The sequence below is a fragment of the Pteropus alecto genome, unplaced genomic scaffold, assembly GCF_000325575.1.
Source record: "Pteropus alecto unplaced genomic scaffold, ASM32557v1 scaffold134, whole genome shotgun sequence".
NCBI classification, from domain to species: domain Eukaryota; kingdom Metazoa; phylum Chordata; class Mammalia; order Chiroptera; family Pteropodidae; genus Pteropus; species Pteropus alecto.
Window position 1 is genome coordinate 2,586,173 of NW_006436283.1, and position 16,653 is coordinate 2,602,825.

Genomic DNA, 16,653 nt, shown 5'->3' on the forward strand with positions numbered 1-16,653 from the left:
TGTCCGCCAGGTGGCTGAGGGACAGGCCGGCGCCCGGAGCTGCTGGCTAAGGGGCGGGAGGTAGGCTGTTAGATTTTCTTGAATGTCCGTATTCAAGGGCACATGGCAAGGAGCCCACATTTGGGAGGGAGGGAGGAGGAACTTGGGGGACAGGGGAACAGGACCAGCTCTGGCGGAAAGTTACCACGAGAGCTAACTTGATCTGCAAGAAGAAGGTTCTAGGCTCCGGCCGCAGGGGCAGCTGTGTGGTGGTGCTTGTCGCCATTCATGTTCGACTCTGTTACCAAAGTGAAAAGCGGAAGATGAATGGTATCGGAGGGTCAGTGAAACACTTAGTCGCCGCATCTGAGTCACGCACGGGGCGGCCCGGTCTCTCAGTGCCCAGACCTGCCTGTGACGCGGCAGAGCCAACATCTGTGCCCTGCTGACCTCAGAAAGGGCTGAGGAAAGGCTCCTGCCAGCCCCTCGGCCTGCTCTCAGCTCTTGGGTGAGAGACGTTCCTTGGTCCAGCACGGGGTCGCCATCACCGTCACCTTCCCGGTGTGGGCTGGCGTGTCGCTCTTGAGAGCTGGTTCATCGTGACATGGGGGATGACCCTGTCCCATGTGGGTTTGCTTGTTGGAGCGCTCCGCAAAACCCAAAGCACAGAGACAGAACAGTGCTCACGCTCGGCGTGGCCACGGCGAGAGGCCCAGGGGGGCTCGCGTGGAAGCGTAAAGCCCGCCGTGCGCACGCTCTGCACCCCGTGTAGCCTCCTGTGCTGTGGGGTCACACAGCGTGTGTGCCGCCCCCTTTCCATACACTCAGCTCCCATCGGCCTGCACCCCCAAAACCGGGGTGGACCGCCAGGCTCACCACCACACCCGCGTCCCCACCTGTCCCTGTCCCCCGGTGGGGCAGCAGGAACTCCCGGGCTGGGGGTCTCTCACTTCCTGCTGGGGTCCGGGAACAAACCCCCTTCACCTGGGCAGTAGATGTGTCCCAAAGGCTGTAAGTAAATCAGAGGTCGAGACGTCACACCCCGGAGTTACACCCTAACCACGGGCGCCTCTCCGGTCCGCGTCAAGTCACTGGTGCTGGATACACTTCCTGGGAGTGTACACGGGGGCGACCCCCACGATGGGTCAGCACCGCCGGGGAGGTGTACAAGCCCCTCCGCAGAGACTCTGAAATGACCTCGCGGGTAGCAGGGAGAGCGCAGGTGTTGTCCCACCCAGACGGGTCCCTGTGGGTGACAATGTTCTGCCTGCCGACAGCTGCCACGCTAAGCGATAAATGACGCCAAAGAACCGCTTCGCATCAGGAGCGCTTGTCTTCTCCCCGTGTCCCTGGTGCATTTCTGTCCCCCGTCCGCGCTGGCGGGACCCGTGGGGCAGGTCGGGCTCGGAATTCGCCGGCTGTGCAGCCTCCGCTGACATTTCCGCGCCCTTGTTTTTTCCAGATGTTCAAAGGACCTGACAAGGACATAGAGTTTATCTACACGGCCCCCTCCTCGGCCATATGCGGGGTCTCGCTGGACGTTGGAGGGAAGAAGGAATATCTCATTGCAGGTGTGTGTGCGGGCACTGACGGGAACATCCTTAGAGGCTTGTCGGGTCTGCGTCTCCCGGCTCCAGGGGCGGGCAGGTGGGCAGCCTGAGAGGCAGCCTTAGGATAGAGCCTTAATGAGAAGAAACAAAGTAAACCGATAGTCATAGGAAATTCAAGGTCAGGCGTCACAAAGAGGTGAGAACTTTTGCCCTTTGATCCTGAAAGGGAGCCTTGGGCAAGGCTGGTCAGGAGGCGGGAGGGAGGGTTGAAACCTTGTTTTAAATCTGTTGGTGCTGTCAGGGCCTCTCCCTGGTTCAGCATCTCTTTTTCTATTGAGGCAAAATATACATAACATAAAATCTGCCGCTGAAACCATTGTTAAGTGCACAGTTCTGTGACACTGAGGACAGTCACGGTGTCGTGCAGCCGTCACCACCATCTCCAGGACTCTCTCGTCTTCCCAAACTGAGTCTCGGCCCCACTGAACAGAGTCCCCAGCTCCTGCCCCAGCCCCCGGCGACCTCCGGTCCACTTTCTGTCTCTACGAATGTGACTATTCCAGGGCCCTCACATGAGTGGAATCATAGAATGTTTGTCCTTCAGTGTATCGCGATGATCTCTAGATCCATCCGTGGTGTAGCAGGTGTCAGGATTCGTTCCTTTTTAAGGCTGAATGATGTTCCGTTGTCTGGATGGACCACATTACGTTTATTGTTGCATCTCTCTTTTTGAACTATGTTTGTAAATAAAGCATCTTTCTTTACTTCTTTCTCCTGCCTCTGTGACCTGCCCAGCCAGGCGGAACCCCGGGAGTCCAGAGCCCGGTTCCTCGGCCTCGGTGCCGGTGACATTTGAGACGAGGTCATTTTTTGTCACGGGGGTTTTTCTACACATTGCGGGACATTTAGCTGCATTCCCGGCCTCTACCCACTAATCGCCATAACATCCTCCCTACCAGCTGTGGGGTCTCGAGACATCACCTGATGTCCCCTAGAGGGCAGAACTGCCCAGCCTGGAGACTGGTCCGGTGACAGTGGAAATGCTCTACGTCTGTGTTGTGTAGTGTGACAGCCACGCGCGGCTGTTGAGCGTATGGGCCCGTGTCCATGGCTAATGCGACTGAGACACGGGGGCTTTCCTTTAAGTGTAAATGTGACCCCTCGTGCGGCTGGTGGCCACTGGACTGGCCAGTGCTTGTCGGGCAGTAAGGGACACTGCTGCCTGCTGTGTAGGGGAGGTGGGTGGGGTCAGATCACAAACTGACAGGAAAAGCCGTCAGGAGGGACAGCTGCCCTACACTGACAATGTGTTTTGCTCCAGGGTCCAAATTTAATCCTGAAAATTAAGTCCAGATCCAAATCTCCATGATTTGGAGGATTTCCTTCTGTTTAGGTCATTTGTACCTTTTCCCCCTCCGCTGAGAATATTCCAAAATCGACACATCTAGCAGGCGCCCGTGAGTGCCCGGCCCTGTGCTTGGTGCGGCGGGAGCTCGGCAGGGGGGGCCCTGAGAAGCAAGCGCGTGTCCCCACTGCGGGGGTCGGGAGGAGGAACGAGAGGCGATGAGACAGGCTTTGTGTGGGAGCGGACGGAGCAGTGAGCGGGTGCTTAGAGGGTGCAGAGAGAGAGAGAGAGGGAGGGAGAGAGACCCTCGAAGGTGCAGGACCCAGACGTCGTGTCTGGAAAAGATGCCGACCTCGGCGCCGGGCGGGAGGTCGCTGCGGTGAGGACGGTGCCCGGGCAGCGAAGGGGACGCGGGGACTTCTCGACGGGGACTTCTGGTTTCCTACTCCCTGCACCCAGACTTTTGTTCTCTCCTTGGAGATGAGGGACATTTTTTCTTCTTTTACGGGCACGTCTGAACATCCTCAATTTCTCGTTAAGAGCATCTGTTGTTTTTAACAGTTTTATTGTGATGTAATTCACACACCATACAGTTCACCCACCGCAAGCGTGTAGGCCGATGGTTTCGGTGACGGGACAAAGGCCTGCAACCATCACCGCAGTGCAGGCCTGTTAACCCTTAGCCGCTCCCCCCCGACCCCCGTTCTCCACCCACCCTGGCTCTTAGCGACCACTCATCTGCTTTCCGACCCCCGGCCCCCGCTTCGGTATTAACGGACTCGTGTGATATACCGTGTGGTGCTTCGTGTCGACCTCTCTTGCTCATGAGTTTCCACTGGAGGACGCATCACGTTTCGTCTCCCCGGTCATCATTTCCCGGCCGCTGGGGCTGCGTCCACCGCTGGCCTGTTATGAATGATGCTGCTGCGAACATTCGTGTACGAGGCTTTGCGTGGACGTGTGTTTTCATTTCTCCCGCACGGACGCCCGGGAGTAGAATCGCAGGACATATGGTGACTCTGTGTTTAATCATTTGAGGAGCTGCCAGACTGTTTTCCAAGGCAGCAGCACCGTTTTTCCATTCCCAGGATCTACTATTTTTGTAAGAAAAATAACATCGCACGGAGAGAGGAGTACAGGGACAAAAATCAGCTTACGTCCTGGCTCTGCCGTCACGGTAGCATGGGAAGCGGCGAAGGCAGAGGGTTGCATGGTGCGTGGGGCACGGGCGGGCGCCCACCGGGGCGGGGTGAGGAGGATGCTTCGGCGTGAGCACAGAACAATGCGGAAGGAAGTCAGCCCGCCCGTTGGCGTTAATTATGTCTCCTTTTTTCTGCTTTCCTGTATTTGCTAAGTTCTGCAAATTATGACATCTGTTACTTTTATGATCCAAAAAATAAGATCTGCAGAGAAGAGAGAGGAGATGAAACGTCTCGTGGTGCAAGGAACTTACAGCCCTAACAAACCAACGGCTTCTGGTTTTCTGCCCTTTTTGGCCGGGTGGGTAAGGAACCCCAGAGAGAGCTCGGGCTCCTCACATCGCCCTCTAGGGGCTGTCTGGCCAAACTGCAGAGCTGCGGAAGCACTGTTTAAAGGAGGGAGGGGTGGGGTCCCCTCGTGGTGGCTCCAGGGTGGTAAAGTGACCTTGGTCTGGGTTCAGCACCTCCCCGTCAATAGGAATCGGATGCCCTTTTCCTGGCACTGATGTTCTCCAAGTGCTTTTCATGCCGATTCCATTTAGTCCTTGCGACCCTCTGTGATGAAGGCACTATTGTGATCCCCACTTTTCAGATGAGGAAAACTAAGGAATAAGGAGATGGAGCCGGGAGCCCCAGGTGCACCAGATAGATATGCCTGACCCCGTTTTCATGAACTGATTCTTAGATGTTGGCTGACGTCGTGTTGGTAGCTTAAGATCAGCCCGCGTGGGAGTGTGTGCACCGCAGGCGTCGGCAGATGCTACACGCTGCATCCTTTCCTCCCAATTGGCCGCTCATGGGCCACTTCTCGTCACACCTCAGCCTGGGGCATGCTGCGGGGGGTAGTGCAGCCAGCACGTGACCCTAGTCTTCCCGACTCCCAGTCTCTTACATCCCCCTGTGGCTCATTCAGTCCTGGCTTCAAGTCTCGATGCCCCAGCTCTCGCCCAGCGGTCCTCCGCCCGCACCGCTCACTGCACTGCCACAGGGAGTGAGTTCGCAAACATCCTGGTGCTCGGGCCGACCCCCGGCCAAGTCCTGTGGTATCTCTGGGGCTGGGGCCTGGGCATCAGCATTTTTAAAGCTCCCCCCAGGAAAGTCTGGCGTGCAGCCAGGACTGACAGCCAGCTTCTAGTGAGAACCTTTCGTGCTCTGGGTCAGAGGCAGACCTTTCATCCGCGAGGTGCTGAGTAGCCGGTGAGCACGTACTCAGGAGGGCTGCGCCCAGCGGCCGAGGTCGGTCAGCTCCCTTGCAACGGGACTCTCTCGACATAATCTTAATCTTCTGTGGCCCTTCGTGGTCAGTATCCTAACTGGTCACGGAGCATAAGATCAACAAAAGGCATTTCTCATGGTGGCTGGCTCGCCCGCCACAGAGGAACCTGCCTAATCCGGCTTCCTCCCCAGGCTCAATGACATTAGCCCGGGTCCGACCTGGTGCTGACTTTCTGAAGCACAGATTCCAGATCGTTCTCTCCTGGAGTCGGGATGGGCTAACCAGAAATCACGGGGTGCAATAAATCGCTCTGCCAGCACTGGCTGCAGCCCTGCAAGCGACCACACAGCCCGAGGCAGCCCACTTTTCTCGGGCTGATGACTCAACGTCACATGCCGAGTCGGCCCCAGGAGACACTTGTGTGTTCAGGATTCTTTATGGAATCGGCCCTGTGGATTTATTCTGCAGTCTTCTCTTCCAAAAGGCAAAGTAAACATACACTCTCAGTTACAGACGTTAGCGAGTTCCTGTCTCTCCGTGTCTAAGAGCGGCTTTGCTTTGTTTCCGAGGCAGACGTGAGTAGAATGTTGTAACAGACGCTCACACCAAGTCTCAGTTGTCTCTTAATGTTCCGAGATGCTCCCCCATGTATGCATGACATCCCAAGTTCACGTTCGCCTGGGAACTAGGGCCGTTGAGAAGGTACAGTTTGCATTTCGTCACCTCGTCCCGCCTTTGCTTCCTCTCTGCGGAAGCTCGAACTGGTGGTGCAAAGGTCAAAAGCGAACGTCGTCATCGGGAACGTTTTACTGAGCAGTTACTGCAAAGCGAGGGACTGTGGCCAAAACAGGACCAAGACGCAGCCGGTCGTCATCAGGAACGTTTTACTGGAGGGACTGTGGCCAAAACAGGACCAAGACGCAGCCCCTACCTTATGCGAATGAAGGACCAAGATACCTAAGGACGACGAGCAGTAGAAAGGGGGACGTTGATGCCAGACGAGGGCACAACAGACGTCGCTCGAGAGGGTCAGAGGGCAGAACCAGAATGGAGCTCAGCCCATCCGCGGAGAATGTCAAGGCTGGGCAGGGGAAGGGCGGTAAGACACCTGCACAGGTAGTAAATGCCGGAGGAACCCGGGATGGAACAGCGACTTACTGGCCATCTGCCAAGTGTGCTCCTTCCTTAGTTACCCTGAACTCCCAGGAAATGGCTACGGGTCTAGAAGAAAAAGCCAAAGATCTACTTTTGAAGTGGCGAAGGCCACCTAAACACTTCTTTCTAGTTCTTAGGATTCAGCATACGTGCCGCAGTGGTAATCCCGCCTCTCCATCCATCAACTCCCTTTCCTCCCCTGGAATGTTACGCTAGGCCAGTCGGATACAAGGAGAGGCAGAGCCCCCGGAGCTAAGGAACGGGGAGACAGAAGCGAGGACATAGGATTCATGTCCAGGGAGTGCTTCCCGCCACCTGCCCCGCACACACGATGTCACCTGTGCCCAGTGCGGCCTCGGGCAGGCCGGTCTGTTTCTTCCAGAGATAGATCACAGTGCCATTTATGCCGGCAGGGGACAGGGCACAAGCCGCATGATTACTTCATCAAGTACGTTTCTGTTAGCGGATTTTCCGCTCCGGCGCTGTGCCTGAGGCCACTCGGCTGGATGCACTGAAGCTTTGTCACGTTGGCGGGGTGGTGCTCAGGGGCAGCCCAGGCTCCTGTCTGCCTCTGGGGTGCTGGGCCCTGGTGCTCATCGCTAGCATTACTGCCATCCTGGCAGGAGGGGTGCGGTTTCACATCACCTCTGTGGCCCTCGTGAGGTTCTGTCACCCACCAGAATACGCTCGTTCGTCTTTTTCTCCTGCCCAGCTAACGACAAGGCTGTCGCCAGTGTGAGCTCTTCAGCAAAGGCGGGGCGGGGGTGGGGTGGGCCGGGAAGCTGAGGTGGGAGAGATGAATAGCACCTCGGCATCCCCACGAATTCAGAGCAGATTTCCACTTTTATAAAATTCCATGTTCTTGCTGTTCATAATGGAAAAACCCAGAATGGAGGGTTTCTTCAACATCAAATGCAGGAACTGCACGTGAATAAACGTTTGATGAAAACCAGTACAATCTACATACAACGTGATCTTCTGTATATCAGCACGTGTGCATAAAAGAATATTAGGAAATACGTCGAAGTGTTAGCTGCAGGTAATGGGTGTAAATAGGGAGTTTTTTAAAGTTATTTTTTGCTTCTCAGTCTTCTACAGTGAGCATGCATTCTCTTAGACTCGGAGTAAACAGTCCGTGGTGTGTTAGTCTGCTCGGGCTCCTGTAACAAGATAGCGCGGACTGGGTGGCTTAAACCACAGCCATTTATGTCATCACAGTCTGCAGGCTGGAAGTCCAAGGTCACAATGTCGCAGGGTCGTTCCCCCGAGGCCTCTGTCCTCGGCTTGCAGACGGCCGTCTTCTCCCTGCGTCCTCACGTGGCCGTCCCTCTGTGTGTCTGTGCCCTCATTGCCTCGTAAGGACACCAGTCACACTGGATCAGAGCTCGCCCACCCTAATGACCTTATCTTACCTTAATCACCTCTTTAAAGACCCTCTCTTCAAATACCATCGCATCACGTGCTGGGGGTTTGGGCTTCATTATATGAATTTAGGGGGGACACAGCTCAGCCCACAGCATACCGTATTGTTTGAATTAACCTCCACCTGCCTGAGCTGCATCCAGATGCGGGAGGTGGGCAGAGGAGGGGAGGAACTTGTCACTTACCCTGAGCTTGGTGACCCCCGTCTCTCCTCAGGAAAGGCCGAGGGGAACGGCAAGATGTACATTACCCTCTGTGACTTCATCGTGCCCTGGGACACCCTGAGCACCACCCAGAAGAAGAGCCTGAACCACAGGTACCAGATGGGCTGCGAGTGCAAGGTAAGCTGGCATCGTCTCCTTCCAGGCTTCCCCTCCTACCGCCGCCTCCAGTGGGGCTGCCCGGGTTTATCCCTGGCCTTCCAGGGCCTCTCACTCCACAGGGGCCTGGCTTAGGACAGGGACAGAGCCTTTGGGCCCTGGGCCCTGCAGAGCCCTGAGACACGCCTCTGCCAGGAGTATCTGGCTGTGTGGCCTGTAGCTTCCAGGAAGAAGAAGTTCATGGGGAGAACATTCTCCTATGAGTCTTTCTCTAGGTGCAAAGACTCGTATGTCTTGTGAAAGTGTCCCAGGTGTGACACTTTCGCCAACTTCCCGGCCGTTCCCACGCGTGGGTCCTTGCAAACGTGAGGGTCTGTGTGTGTCGAATGCCCGAGACCCCAGCCCCGCCTCCTGAAAGCGGCTCAGTGGCCGTGCCAAGCCCAGGGAGAGCAACGTTGACACAGGGCCATGGGTGAGCCGTGCTCCACGGTCCCCGGCCCTGGAGCCTGTCATCGGACACTTCCCGTCCCCGCATCTCTCCCTGCCAGCCCCAGCACAGGAAGCACTGCTGGGTACCAGGCGCCCCTCTGTGTCACCATTAGTGAGGCTGGGTCCCGAAGGTGCGGGGCCGCTGGGACTGGCCGGTGCCGGTTGGGTCTGCGTGCAGCCCTGCCGTCCATCCTCCTGGGTGGCCATCAGCCCAGCCCTGGCTCCTTCGAAACGTGGATTCCGACCCACAGCTGCACGTACGTTGAGCAGACTCCTCCGTGTCCAGCATGAAATCGGAAACACGTCCTGCCTGTTTCCGTGCGTGGCCGTGACGGCTTCAGGCTGCGGGCTCGGGGTCCTCAGCCGTGCACGCGGCCCCACTGAGCCGCGTGCGTGACTGCACCGTGCCGAACCTTTCGTTTCGCTCGCCCCGTCTCTGTCTCCAGGAAAGAAACGGAAGCCTCGTTGTTGTTTATTGTTGTTGTTGTTGTAATTGTTGCTGTTAGACCCCCGGGAGGGTGGGAGGGAGCTAAAGCCATGTCCCCACACCCAGAGAAGGCGACCGGCTGGCCCAAAGCCGTGCGGTAGCTGGGGGGCAGAGGCCCTGCACGGGGCTCCCCCAGGCTTCGTCTCCCCTTGGGCAGGCCACCTACTGCTGTCTGGAGAGCAGGGGGCGTCGGCGGGGCTGCTGATGGAGTGGGTTCTGCTCCAGTCCCAGGCCCCGCCCTCCCCGCTTCACTCACTGGGTCATTCATTCAGCAAAGCGCCCTGACCGCCTGCGCCTGGCGCACCGCTGGGGTCTGGGGGTGCCCCCGCGCGGCCTCAGCCCTCCACCAAGTCCACCTCGCGCCCCTCTTCCTAGATCACACGCTGCCCCATGATCCCCTGCTACATCTCCTCTCCGGACGAGTGCCTCTGGATGGACTGGGTCACGGAGAAGAACATCAACGGGCACCAGGCCAAGTTCTTCGCCTGCATCAAGAGAAGCGACGGCTCCTGCGCCTGGTACCGCGGAGCGGCGCCCCCCAAGCAGGAGTTTCTCGACATCGAGGACCCGTAAGCCGGCCGGCAGCACCCCTGTGGCCAACGGAAAAGCCTCCAAGAGTGTAGACTGGTCCAGCTCTGACATCCCTTCCTGGAAATAGCATGAATAAAACAGTCATCCGAGTGGGTCTAAATTAGTGTGATTCTCCTCCCCGCCCCGTTCCCCTTCCCTCTGTGGTTGTGGATCTCGAGGGAGAGGCTCGTCCACACTGCACCTGCCAGCCTGGGCACTGCGTCTCAGCCTTCGGTCCTGGGGTGCGGGCAGGGCTAGGACACGCAGGCTCCCCTCCCAGGCTCGGCCTTGGCACCGTCACAGACGCTGAGCACGCAGCACCTAGCAGTCCCCTTGGCCTGGTCAGGGCAGAGCCTGGAAATGTGCATTTTGTAGAAACTTTCGAGGGTCGTTGCAAGACTGTGTAGCAGGCCTACCAGGTCCCTTTCATCTCGAGAGGGGCACGTCCCTCGTTTCCTGCAGCTTCCACACCTCTGGCCCTAGGGTGGCTGTCCCTGCCCTTTGCAAGTGCCCTACCCACCCCCCAGTCTCCCTGTGCCGACCACAGACTCCCAGCACCCGTGACTCTTGTATTCCAGAAGCATCCCGGACCAGTGGCTCATTCTCTGAGGAGCCCCCATTAATCTTGTTCATCCGCAGAATTCCAGTGGGCGCCTCCCTCCGGGGCCTTGTAGAAATGTGGGAGCAGCAAGCGTCAGCCCGCTCATTTCGGTGCCCCCCCCACACACACACGTTCCCCAACCCTTAGGGGAATGTGCCACCTTCTGCCCTGAGGACGGATGTGTGGGGGACGCTTGGCTGCCCCGTGGTTTATTCTTGAGCTTCCGAAGTCACTCACGCCTCCTCCTCTTCCTCATTCCGGCTTCGGATGTCTGGATGGAGCGGCATGGATTGGCTTTGCGGGGTGTCGTGTGTGGCCAGTGGCATGAGCTAGCTGTGCTCTCCTCGTGCATATCCTGAGGACATCAAAAGCCAGGTCCTGCTGAGTCCCCTAACACACCTCAGAGCCCCACCTGAGCAGGTTTAGTATGAACCCCCCGCTCAGAGACTGACAGTCCCCGCGCTGTGCCTGGATTTCCGCGAGGAAAGTCAGCTAAGTGTCCGCCTGGCGGCGGGGATGCATTGTGGCGGTAGGTGGCTTCGGCGAAACTCATTTCTTCTGGGGCCTCCAGGCCACTGGCTGGCTGTATGAGACATCTCGTTTGTCTAAAGAGAGCATGCGAACCCGAGCTGCAGGTGTACCAACCTCCGCTTCTATTTCTGATGTTACAAAGATGTCTCCGTTAAGAAACTTCACAGGGAACTGGGGAACCTGTTTGTTCCCTAAAAATAGTCTCTGATGCCAGCAAAATGGGGGTTAACACGGGCAGAAGTTTCTCAGTAACAGTCAAGAAAATCTCCTTTTTCTTCCTACTCGTGTTGAAAAGGTAAACCTCTGAGTTTACCGTGCACGTGGCGTGAACACGCACATATGTGCACACGTGCTCATATGCACACACACGAAAGGAAACCGAGGTCTGTCAGCCTCTGAGTGGTCCTTCCGCAATGCCTGCCAGTCACCATCTCCTAAGCCCGCGCCATTCTGCGGTGACCCCAAAGCACCCATAAGACTCCTGACCCCCAAGCGGCATGCAGCCCCTATGCCTGCCCGGGACCCGGTCAGCATAGATGTTGATGACTTCCCTTTCCAGGGCAGACTAGAAGTCCAGGAATGAGCCCCAACCAAGGGCGCTTTCATGCTGTACAGTGATCAAAAGTCTGTGAGGTGTTGTAATGGACCAGTCCACGTGATGTCAGTGTATACAAGACCACCGGACCCTCCCACCAGTATAACGGCCCACCCCACCCCCCGTTGTGCTCCCCGGATGGTGTTATCATACGTAACATTTACTCCTGTTTCTGCTGGTTTTTTAAATGTTTTGGTTTGTCTCTGACATCGGTTGTAATCATTCCCGTGCTGTGTTTTTTATTACCCTTGGTAGGTGTTAGATTCGCACTGTTATTTTTTTAAAGGTTTCTGCATCGGGGAAGCATATGGCCCAGAGTGGAAAACACGGCGTGGTCCTAGCTCTGCTGGCGGCCCCTTCGGCTCGTGGTTTTAGTTCTCGGAGTATCTTTGCCTTTTCCCACCTCCATCTTGTGTTCTCCGGTTCCAGTTATTACTGAGTAAAGCATCTTCGAGTCGGTTGGGTCTGAAACACGGCCGTTACGGTCAATGCACGCACATCGCCCTGTCAGCCGCGCTGAGTAGAAAAGAGAAAGAAAGATCGAAACAAAGTGGCCAGTGGCAGCCGGGAGAGGAAGCCACTCAAATGCCTTCACAGTAAATAGTTGCAATATAGATATAGTGAAGGAGGCTCTCCATTCGGCATTGTTTAATTTATATATTATATTCCAAGCACCGCGCGTCTGCCTCTATTCTCGTCCTTCATGCAAGCAACTCAAAATATTTAAAATAAAGTTTACATTGTAGTTACTTTCGAATCTTTGCTTGATAAGTGAGAAGAAATATCGGACTCGCTGCCGTAATTTAAAGCTTTGTTCATTTCGTGTGGTTTTGTTTGGATATTTTTTTTGTTTCGTTTTTATTTTTTGACTTTGGGGCAATGTGTTTTTGCTGGAACATGAAGTCTGAGACCTTCCTGTGCTGGGAACACGAGAGCCGTTGAAAGCCGACAAGCAGACTGCGCATGTCTCTGATGCTTTGTATCATTCTTGAGTGATTGCTCGGTCAACGGACAATAAACAGTATTATCAAAGAGAACTGGGCTCTCTCCGTGTGGCTGTGTCCAGCGTTCAGAGCTGCTGCTTTCTAGCTGAGAAACGGAGGCAAACGCCTCGAAAGGAACCTAGGGTTGGGGTTGGCGGGGGGGCGGGGGTGAGGGAAGAGGTGATTTGTCCCCCAGAGAAACAGGCCTTGGTGCTCTGAAGTGAACACAGATGTGACAAGAGATGGGCAGATGCCGTGAACGGGATTTTCTGAAATTGGCAAACGATAGGAACATTGGACAGGCCCCTCATTCATTCAGCATGGGAGGCTCACTTTCCGCTCACACACACACACGCACACACACACACGCACACACACGAAAAAGCGTCCACCTCGCGTCTCCGACAGTGAGTGATTCACGCCGTCTGCCCTCCCCGCCACACCCGCTCCCCTCGTCACCCTGCCCGAGATAACGGGGAAGGGAAAATTCCAGACATCACACCGTTTCACCTCTAAATGTTTTGGTACCTATCTCTAACAAATAAGCGCTGTTTACAAACAGTCCCATGATACTTTTATCGCACCTTAAGAACTTTAGAATCCACGAATGTCATGGGACGCCTGGTCAGGGGCCCGCCGCCTCCGATGGTCTCGTGAGCGCCTTCCGTGCGGGTTATCGGTTTGAATCAGGATCCCGGTGAGTCGCGTGCATTGCAGTCGCTCCCTCAAGCCTCTTACTCTGCGGGTCCCCCGTCCCCGCTCCGTTCCCCCTCTATCTCTTGTGCTGGGGAAGATGGCCCCATCATAATCTAAACCGAAACCCAGTGTCATATTACTTCAAGTCACCATATGAAAATTCTCGAACAGTATGTTCGAACATCTGCCCGCCCCCGGCCCTTGCGTAGAATTTGTTATTTCAGGGATATGCCAGAAGACGGTGGCCCGTTTTGCCTAATCCTCAAGATCAAACTTCCTGATGCTTTTCCGAAGCAGTAAAGCATTCATGGGACGAAGTTTGCACAGATATCTCTGCCACGAAGCATTAAATGGCATCCATTTAATATCACTGACTACAGCAATATTTGCATTGTTTTTCCCATATGATGAAATATGTGGAGAAAATGGTTCACAGTGGCAAAGTCGAATAATAAGACAAAAACTTTCCATGTCATACAGATGGTCTCACTTAGCATTTGTGCCTGTCCCGACTCGCAGGGCACATTTGGGGTCTCGGCAAACAACACATCAGGCAATTGCTACCCATTTTCTTTATTTTAGGTATTTAGGTCAAACGTGACTTTTTTAGAAACACTTCTCTTCGTGGACACGTTCAAATGTACACAAAAATGAGAGGATGTTATAACAAACTCCACACACCCATGGTCCGGTTTAGACAATTATCCAAGTTTTCTCGATCTCTGCAAACAATTTTAAGTCAGTTTGAAGGTCCATACATGGGGCGACCAGATTGTTGGGTATACTATTCTAGCAGACACCATTGTTTGCCCCTCAGTCTTGCTCACTCTGTGAAAGAAAACGTGGGGACAACCGAGGACAGTCCGGCTCTCTTGTCAGGACACCCGACAGACACACGTGGGTTCAAAGTGGAAACGCAGCAGAGGGCCTCGCAGGACCCGAGTCGGAGGGACCGCGGGAAGCGGGCGCGGGAGCTACCAGGACCGGCCGGAATACTTTGGAAGTGTGCGTTAGCACTATCTTCCCCTCCTGACTTCCAGCGGATGTGTTTACCTGATCTACCTTAAAAAAAAACAACTGTGGAGTTACAGAGACTTTGCTAGGGTCAGTTTTATTACGGGCGATTTGCTGTTTCCCTAGGTTTTGCATTAAAACTTTGACGTTCACGAACAGGCCTACCTCCAGCCTCAGGTTCAAGCTTTGGTGACCCACAGCGCACTTTGTCATGTGCAGGCACCTCGAATCATCTCGTGGTGAAAGACGGTGCTTTGATTTGGGGAAATCATTTAACTTTAATTATAGTTTTTCTCCTCCAAGAAACAAATTGCGGGGCGGGGGTGGGGCGGGGAAGACATTCAGAAACAGTGAGCTCAGTCTGGACGCTTTTCACGCTGCCATGACTGGGAGAAATGTTTCATTCCAGTTAAAACCCAAACTTGAGACAGACCCGGAGTCTGCAGATGGTGCTGTGGCCGGTCACGGAGAGGGAGGGCGGGTGTTAGGAGGATTTGGGGATGGGACCCAGGACGGGGCACAGAGGTGATGCCGCATCCATGTTACCTAGAAATAAAGAAAGCTCAGAGTTTTAAGTCTTGCTCCGCCCCTTCAAGCGGAGTCAAGGGCAGGGATCCACCAGGAGCAAGATTCCAGCTAGAGAGCTGGTTAGAGACTTGGCCTCGAGGTCCTGATGGGCGACGGTCACTCCAGACTCCCAGAAGGAAAGCAGGTGTTCAGCATCAACACACCTTGAGGCCCGTGAGCCATTCCCACCAGGGGATGGGGGCCCCTCCCGAAATCTACCTTCCCGGACACCGACCCGGAAAGCGGACCCGGTAAGCCAGCTTCCGGCGGAGCACAGTCTCCGGCCTGCTGTGGTGAGTCTTTGTCGCATGCAAGTCCTGACCATTTCATGATCTGTCCCCCAGCCCAGGGGACTCTGCTCCTAAGCTGCGTAGGACCCTCAACACCTCTAGTCATTCCAATTTTAGCTAATGCTCACTGCCCAGCAGCACCGGCGCTCAGGGTTTGACCTAGGTTATCTCATTTAATGTTTAACAACTCTGAGAAATGGGTCGTCTTATCTTCCCTATTGGACAGATAAGGAACCTGAGGTGTGGGAGGTCGAGTTACCTGGCCACCAAGCCAGTGAGCCCTGGAGCTGGGATTTGAACCCCAGCAGGGGCAGACTCCCAGGCCCAGCTCTTCAGTGGCACCTGCTCCTGCCCTCCTCCCTTGGCACCTCTAAGGCCCACGGTCTGGCACAGAGATGCGGCTCATGGGGAAGCAGCTTACCCTCCACAGATCGGATCGTCCCCCGCCCAGCGGCAGGTGGGGACACTGCCTGACATTGCACACAGATGAATAAGATGTACAACTGGCCCTTAAGAGTCATGGTGGGAGGGGGAGGAGTCCAGAGAGCATTCCAACTGAATGTTTAAGTGGAATGTGCGGGCCAGCCCCAGGCAGTACCAGCCTCATGGCATGGATGGAAGGAATCCAGGAAGATTTCTCAGAGGAGGTGAGGCCAAAGGTGGTGGTTGAAGGGCCACTGGGAGGGCGCTCAGATTTACTCTGCTGAAGGATCTAGGGCAGGGAGTGGCTGGTGATAAGGGGAGAAAGGCAGGCAGGAGCTGGTCCCCAAGGGCCATTAAGGACCAAGCTGAGGAGCTTGGCTTTCCCATCAGCATCGGGGGACAGGGGAGGGTTCCAGACATGTGCATGATATGTGTAGATAGGCCTTTTACCTATATTATTCCATTTGACAGTTTGGGCAATGCAGGAAAAGATGGAGAAAGGCTTTCCCTGGGCAATTGGATGAAGGGGAGGGAATAGTTTGAGGAATATTTGAGAGGTAAAATTAGCAAAATTAGTTAACTGGTGATTTACACGGGTAAAGGAGAGAGAGGAGCCCAAAATGCTGGCTGGGCAAGTGGATGTGGGGGTTTCTATCAGTCCAGGTCCAACCGGGAAAACCCAAACCACTCAGCCTTTAAAATGAGGGGTTAACGTGGGGGTGGAAATGACAAGGGGAAAATTCTGAGGTGTTCTAAATTAAATTACAGCAGCTGGAGAGTAAGAAAAGAGACAGAGCTGTTCGTCTGTTCATGGCTGCGGGCCAGCTACGGGATGACTGCTCACATTCCCTGTACGTCTGCTAGAGGTTCAGATTAATCTCCAGGTGGCTACCTCCGCAGATTATCCCAGCCGGGCACCATGAACTCGGGGAGCCTCTCTTTTCTCGGACTCTGCTATCCCAGAGCTGGCCCCGCTTCACCTTCTCCCCCGCTTTGCCTATAGCTCATGTACATTCTTTCTGATGGCTCCTTCCTTTCTTCCCCCTCCCCGCTACTTGGAGTATAAAAGTGCTTGCAAACTCCAAGACGATGGACAGGTACGTCTTCCGCCTAGCCATGCTGCAGGTGGGTGGACTCACCTCAAGACTGGTCTTCTTTTTGGCTAGCATTTTTGGCTCGATAAAACCTTTCTTCACATCTTTTATGTGGGGAGGCCGGGGG

At 55.2% G+C, this 16,653-nt stretch overlaps 1 protein-coding gene across 1 annotated transcript in view; it reads left to right on the forward strand.

Annotated features, from left to right (window-relative positions):
* Positions 1–12,496, forward strand: part of TIMP2 (TIMP metallopeptidase inhibitor 2) — a 13,255-nt gene extending 759 nt beyond the window's left edge. The window contains exons 2-4 of the mRNA XM_025047112.1: positions 1,442–1,550; positions 8,083–8,207; positions 9,538–12,496. Of these exons, the coding sequence (XP_024902880.1) occupies positions 1,442–1,550; positions 8,083–8,207; positions 9,538–9,735 (432 nt within the window). The 3' untranslated portion in view covers positions 9,736–12,496. The remainder of the gene's footprint in view (positions 1–1,441; positions 1,551–8,082; positions 8,208–9,537) is intronic.
* Positions 12,497–16,653: the final 4,157 nt, after the last annotated feature.